Source organism: Calypte anna, chromosome 3 (assembly GCF_003957555.1).
Source record: "Calypte anna isolate BGI_N300 chromosome 3, bCalAnn1_v1.p, whole genome shotgun sequence".
In the NCBI taxonomy this organism is placed as follows: Eukaryota; Metazoa; Chordata; class Aves; order Apodiformes; family Trochilidae; genus Calypte; species Calypte anna.
In genome coordinates, this window is record NC_044246.1 from 37093079 (window position 1) to 37100501 (window position 7423).

Here is a 7423-nt window from a genome sequence, read left to right on the forward strand (position 1 = left end):
CATTCTTGCCATGTCCTAGCCCCTACACTGGGTGACTGCAAGCCCCATGATTTCCCCTGCTGACTCACACCTCCCTGATGTCATTCATGCTTCAGAGGTGAATCCTGACTTCACCCTTTTCTATATCATTAGTAAAGAATTTTTCTCACCATCACTGAAAAGAAGTGTAAGCCTGAAGGCAGAAGATATTGCCCAGAAATTTGAGATCAGCAGAAGTACAAGTTAGGCAGGTTAAAAACAGTAGCCAGAGCTTTTGACTAGAAGAAAGATAGAAGATACAAAAGTAGAAGGATTTTGTGTATGAGTTGCTTCTCATTCTATGATGTTTTTTTAAGAAGTGATACTCAGGGTTTGGACAGTGGCTGCATGGAATCTTTGCATTTCTCCTCTCTGCTAACGATGTCTCCCCATGAAGAGAAAAGAAATCCTCACTTCACCAGACCAAAGGGGTCAGGATACCCTGCATGGAGCCATTCCTGCTCCCCAGCAGGAATGAGGCAGAATTCATAATTTTGATCAATGTGTTTCTTGTTTCCAGACACAGCCTATCAGAAGGTATTTTGTGAGTGTGATATATGAATCACTGTGGGATGCAGCAGAATTTTTGGCCTTGCAGCTGTGGAGGTACAGTATTCGTCTTCCCTTAGCCTATAAAACATGCAGCCTAGAGACATGATGAATATGTTTTGCGGAAGCTTAGGTGGAAACTCTAGGGAAGTTCCTGGTTTCTAAACAACAAGACCTTAATTTTGTTAGTTAGACAAAGTAAGATAAACCTCCCAGAGCTCCCTACCTCTGCTTCCCATGGCCCTGTTCACTTTCCTGGCTTACTTTCAAAGCATCTAAATAGAGGATTGATTCAGGGCTGGTATTTGCACAAGCCCTTGTTTTCAGATTTGGAGTACCCAGCCTTCATCACAACTGGTAGCAGTAGCTGGCAAGTTGATAGTCATATCTGGGCATTCAAAGGATGCAGACCAAGAGAAAACTGAAAGGCGGGATAGTCCAGGGATACAAACTCTTTGCAAGAGAAGTATCTCATCTTCCAGCTTTACAGTGAGGGAACTTGTCTGGTGCTATGCAATGAATTATCCCCCACTTATAATTCATCCCATGTCTTGCACTTGTCCCTTGCTCTGTTTATCAAACCTGTTGATCCCGCTGCTGCCCAAAGACTATATTAAATTGGTTCATCAATCATCTGGCTCTCAGCCACAGTCTTGACAAGGAAAGGAAGAAGTGAATGGATAGAAGTACTGTAAAACTCCACAGATAATGTAATTCTGTTTAGGAAAAGAGCATACTTCTGCATCCACTTTTAATCCCATTAGAATAGCTGTTTGTATTCCTTACTGCTTAAATTAAGGCATTTAGCTTGAGGAGGCTGTAATGAATCAAGCTCTTTACTAGTCAGGCATTTGGATCTTCATTCTTGCATCAGTCCTGGCTGCATTACCCTCCAGAGTCCAGTATGATGTTAATACCAGTGATGTTAATAGCTGGGGCTTTGCTTTTCAGAGCAAGGGCGTAACAAAACAAATACAATTTACTGAGTCCAGAGCTGAGTCTGTGAAAAGTCTCTCACAGAAATCCATTTCCCAGTTGGGCATGAATGGCTGGACAAACAGTGCTTTTATACCATTTGGTACATCAGCCCCAGGGCATTGGCAAGGTCCCTGGTGGTACACATCCCCAGTTCTGATTGAGCAGAAACACCTGGATGGATGTAGGGATTGGCACCTAAAGCTGAACAGAGAATCTCCATCATAGGCACTGTGGGCATCCATGGTGGTGCTGTTTAGTTGAAGTAGAGGCAGCATCATTCTAAAACATCCTGGTTTGCACTAGTTTGCAGACTAGCACATCTTAAAGGAAAATTTGGTGGGGAATTTCGTTACTCATTATTTTTATCTGAAACACATTCTTCTAAAAATTATTTTATACAGAAAATAATTTATGAAAAATTATATATAGGATAATTTTATAATTTTAACCACAGTGGTGTTGTGAGAACACTTATTGTTTCACCTACAAATGTGTCCAAAAGCAAGACTGAGCTTGTCTTGGTGCCTGAGGTCCCAATGTTGTGTCTGGCAGCATTTACCAAGAAAGGTCCACAACAGATAATTGCTCTCTGTCCTTCAGCCGATTTTGGCTCTGGAGATTTGAATTGCTGTGTCATCAAGGTCTGACTGTGGGCTTGGATGGTCGTTCCTTCTAAGTAGAGATGTTATATCTTTCAGCCAGCTGCACCCAAGGTAGGGACGCTATGGAGAGAAGTGAACACACTGACCACTGCCTGCATTTAGAGGTCTTGGTTTCTTTTTATGTTTAATCACCATTGTTTTTACTCATCACCATTGCTTTTACCTTTTCTACCACATCAAGGAAAAGATGGTGAGACTGGGTCCGGCTGAGCTCCCTGATGTGCTCAACACAATTCTTGTCCTGATTTCCCACATGGATTTTGCTAGAGTGCAGGTATTCCTGGTATAGAAGCCTCCAAAAAGAGTGCCACTTCTCTGTGTCAGGCATCAAATGTGCTTGGTCATAAGTTGTTAGATGGGTACCAAAACTAAGGGACTTCCTCAAAATTCAGATATGATATTCTTGTTTAAAAAAAAATCAAGAAAAACTGCTGGATGCTAACCTATAAAAATTGGCCTCAATTGCACTTTGTGTTTTCTCGAGCTGTTTATTTAAACCTTCAGAATGGCTGTAATTTGCTTATAGTGACATTGAGAAGTAATGGAATGTTTTTGCTAATTAGGAAAGAGCAAGAAAGAATTTTCTTAGTGATAAGCAAATCTTTTCACACTACTCTTACACTAATGGAGTGTGGTTTGGATGTGGTTTGTGATTTCTCCATCTCAACTGGAACATTTCTGAATAGAATAAAGGAGGAATATAAGGTTGTCCTTCCAATGTGCCCTTACCCATGCACTCTACATTCAGAATTCAGTATAGGAGGGATTAAATTTTACTAGGTCACAGAGTAAGCATTTGATTAATTAAAAAACACAACAGCAAACAGCACCACTCATATTAGGTGATCTGTTGGAAACTAGAACTTCTCTGAAAGTGCAGGGTTGTTCCTCAAGCAATGTCTAGCCATATGGTAATTACAGGAGCTGCAAAATTCAGTAACTCTGTGGCAGCATGTGACTAATTACAAGACACCTGGTTTGGGCTGGGCTGAAGTTTTAATTAGAAGCTGCATTTTCAGCATAGGCCAGATCCTTTCACAAGGGTCAGTACTGTCCCTGAAGAGCACATGAAGGAAAAAAAAAAAAAAAAAAAAAAAAGCTTTCTGTGAGCAAGTTTGTAACTAGGTTGGAGATCCTATCAGAAAAGAGGCTATTAGTGCTTGACAAATCACCTTCTGAATTCCTTTGGGTTGCTTAGCGCTCTTTTTGGGTAAAAACAACCTCATTCATTGCATCAAATCAAGACATACTGATGGTTTTTCATATAATTTTACATTTTGGTTAACAGTTTCTTTTCCCTTTTAGTTTCCAAATATTTTTAAGTGAAAAAATACTTTTTTGAAACTGTACAGTTTCATTTAAAAGAGGTCAACCCAAAATATCGCAGAATTTCATAATGCAACATTTCAGAACTTTCAAATTGAAATGTTTCAGCATTTTCAAACCTTCCCTCTATTTCAAGGGCTGAGACTGCTTACCTCCGTTTATACAAAGGCTGAAATACCCTCAGTGCTGTGCATTTACCTTCACCTGATAATTCCAATCTAATTTCTATGAATAGGAGCCTCTCTGTTCAAGCCTTTTATTAATACTGTGATGGGTAGTGAATGCTAGAAGGAAATATTCAAGGAGAGCTGAAGGACCAACTCTTTATAAAGCTTTCTCTGCTTTCCTTGTCAGGAATTTCAAATTACCCTAAGACATATTTTCATGATCCCCAAAACCCCTGGCATTTTTTCCTGAATGGGCTCTTGGCTTGAGTGTTTGGATGTCCCACAGAAGCAGTTCATTAAATCCCAGGTCACCATGCAGCAGCCTGGCTGGACATTCTTTGCAAAGTGAGTAGGATGCCTTCTCCCTCTCAACTAAAGGACATGACACTAAGTGTAAACTGTGTTTATAAATTGCTGGTTTGAAATTATAATTTTCCTTCTGCCTATAGCCTAGTCTGTCTGTCTTTTAATATGTATTATTTGACAGTGTTTCTGCCTGAAACATTTATAAAGCATTAGGCTTAAAAAATCAGGTTAATCAATGAGAAGAGATGGTTCTCCTGATAAAGTCATTGACAGACAGGCCAGAAGCCCTTTTTTACAGCATGGAAGCTTGTCATTTGGCTGCTGTAAATTGCTCTGAGTAAAGCAAGACAAAAATAGAATAATAGGTGAAACTGAAGCAGTGTCTCAGCAAATATAGCAGTTGTGGAGAAATACATTTAAAGCATTATGAATTCCCCGATCATTGTAATGAGGGATCAAAGACTGTCTCAGAACTCACAGGAGCTCATATGCTTCTACAAGATATTTCTTTTAGGTAAGAGACCTGTTACTGGCTGCCACGTGACCTTGCTGATATCACACCATGCTCTATAAAATTGACATCCTTCTTTCATCATGCTGCAAGACTGTGACCCACTGTAATAGCGTGAGGTGGACTTGGACTTGTCACTGGACAGATCAGTCCTGTTCAATTTTAGCTTTCCTTTACCTGTTTTAAGCAGAGATATTAGGCTTTTCTCGGCTCCTGTGCTCCAAGGTGCCTTGAAGGTGTATTAGAAGTTTGGAAGGCACCGGAAAGGTGTGCCAACCATATCCTGGGCTGTATCAAAAAAAGCATGACTGGTCTGCTGTTTGGTTTTTATGTTCATTATTGATAGTGGTACTAACAAGCTGTAACTCTGTGAGGTTCATTGTGCTCAAGCTTAAATGCCTTGCATGTAATTTTGGAAACTCCAGCTGATCAGATTTTTATTGAAGGCACCTGTTGGGGTTCTCAGAGCTACATAGAAGATGTGATACAAGATACCAGAGCTTTGGTTTAGCCTTCTGAGCTACTGGGACATGACCCTTGGCTAATAGCCCATCTGTCCATGTTCTCAGGGGAGGCCGAGTCATCTCAGAAGCCATCATAATGCGACGTATTAAGTCCTAGGATGTGGGAAAGCTTAAATCCACTTAAAATTACCACTTGTGATGCTATTAGTTTTAACATTGTTCTAATTGTGCAAATAACCTCATTTGACTAAAAATTATCTGATTTACAATTGATTTTCTGTCATGTCCCGTGATCAGGTTACAGCTAAGAAATAAGCATTACCTTTCCAGATGAAACAAATAAATACATTGCATTGTTGTTGTTGTATATCTTGCAGACAAACAAAGCAGTAGCCAAGGGGGACTTCCACCATGCAAGCTCCAGCTCACGGCGAGCACTCTTCCTGGCTGTCCTGTCCATCACAATCGGAACTGGCATCTACGTTGGGGTGGCTGTGGCTCTTATTGCCTACCTGTCCAAAAACAATCACTTATGAGACTCAGGAAAGTGAAAGAACCAGCCACCCGACACCTGCATTGCAGAACTCCTCAGCAGATCAGACTGCATGATTTTCGAAAACAAAAAAATTGAGACTAAGAAAGAAACACCTTCTGGGGGGCAGGTACAGGATAAGATGGGCTTGTGCTTTATTGTAGGGTGGGAAGCTGGCTGGGGTGGGGATAGTTCCATCATTTGTGATGCACAAGTCTTGCTTCTCTTCATGACTCTCTGAACAAAAAAGAAAGATCAAAAGAGAGAAAGAAAAAGAAAAGAAAGAATAAGAGAGAGAAAGGAGAATAAAACAAACAAGAAGGAAGGCATTTAGGTATATGGGGAGGGGTATTTTGCCGTTTCCTTCATTGCAATATGGTGTTTATAAGAATCTGGCAAGCTGAGCTGTTCTCTTAATACTTTCTTGGTCACCTGAACTTTGCAGCCAGCACGAGCTTGTGCTTAGTTTGCTTGTTAAGCACAGCACTGAGATCTAGGAAAGCATGGACAGTGGCTGGTTCTCTGAAAGAGCAATATAAGAACAGGAGGAAGAATATGTTTTCTGTTTTTTGAATGCAGGACTGATTTGCCTAAGGCTGAAGTAGAGACCTCAGTGTAGAGTGGTATTGCCTACTCTTCTTGCATGGGTAGGTTTCCACGGAAAGAGAAAAGGAAATTAAAATTTTTTTTTTTTCTTTCCTATCCTTGTTTTTGGATTAAGATGTGACCCACAGGCCCATCCAATGCAGAACTGCATGTCTTGGCTCCGCAGACTGAGTGTGAGGTCAAAGTAGCACGGGATCCATTGTAAAATGAATTCCTTCATCCAGTCACTTCATGATAATGGTACATATTGCTCATCTGGGTTGCTCTGCCTTACCATGGAGACCTGCATAGCAGTCAGTGCAAGAAACCTGGAGGAAAAAATGCAAACTGAAATTCTAAACAATTTTAAACTAAAAATCATGGTAAAGCATGGGAACTAACCATGGGAAGGAATGCTTCATACATTTCTGAGTTACTGCTCATACACAGAGCAGTGAAGGAGACAATTCAGATTACAAGCTCAAAGCTCATCCATGGACTGGGGACACAGCATAGCCATGAAGAGACAAGTGTGTCCCTTGATAAACAGTGCAATGGTACATTGTAAGGGAATTCAGCATTGTCCTTACTTGATTGACTGAAATGATAAATTTCTTTTCTTTTTTACTTCTTCCCTACAGTCACCCTTTTATTTATTTTTTTCTTTGTCTTACAGATGTACCATTTCATTCCACCAAGGGTGTATCAGCATAGGTATATATGTATCTACATATATTTACACAGAGAGAAAAAAATTGATCTACACAAGAAGTGTTTTATTATTCACTACCTTATGTTTTATAAACATATTTTCTTTACCTAGGAATGCCATCAAAGCCATTTTTTTCAATGCTGTAGTAAGTGTGTCAGCTTTGCTCTGGGACAGCTTTTTCTTCTGTTTTGGGGTTGGCATTATTTTAATTTTAACTTAAGTTTCTTTATTTTAGGGGTGGGGGAGGAGAAAAACATCCAAAACTATTTTTCTGCTAGTTATACAGTTTATTAAAACACATGATACAACAGCTGCTGATGCTCCGTGTGACACTTTCTTTGGATGGATGTGAAGCATTAGAGTGAGTGAAAATTGTCCCAGTACCCTGAGTTCAACTACCTGAAGAAGTACCTATATGGACCCAAAAGCCTACTGTAGTCGCTGACAGTTCCTCTTTTGCGCTGGTTTGTTGGGCTCCAAACTAAGCCTGGAGTTTAGCAATGTACTTATAGTCATCTTCATCAGTTCTCAGCCACCACTAAAGCTGAGGGGGCAGTAAATGCAGAACTTTGGCCAGGTTGCCCTACTAAGGTAAAGTCAGTTCCTAGAGTTC

At 40.3% G+C, this 7423-nt stretch overlaps 1 protein-coding gene across 1 annotated transcript in view; it reads left to right on the forward strand.

The window, feature by feature from the left end:
* Positions 1 to 5517, forward strand: part of SYNDIG1 (synapse differentiation inducing 1) — a 74199-nt gene extending 68682 nt beyond the window's left edge. The window contains exon 4 of the mRNA XM_008504989.2: positions 5359 to 5517. Within this exon, the coding sequence (XP_008503211.1) occupies positions 5359 to 5517 (159 nt within the window). The remainder of the gene's footprint in view (positions 1 to 5358) is intronic.
* The last annotated feature ends 1906 nt before the right edge of the window (positions 5518 to 7423 follow it).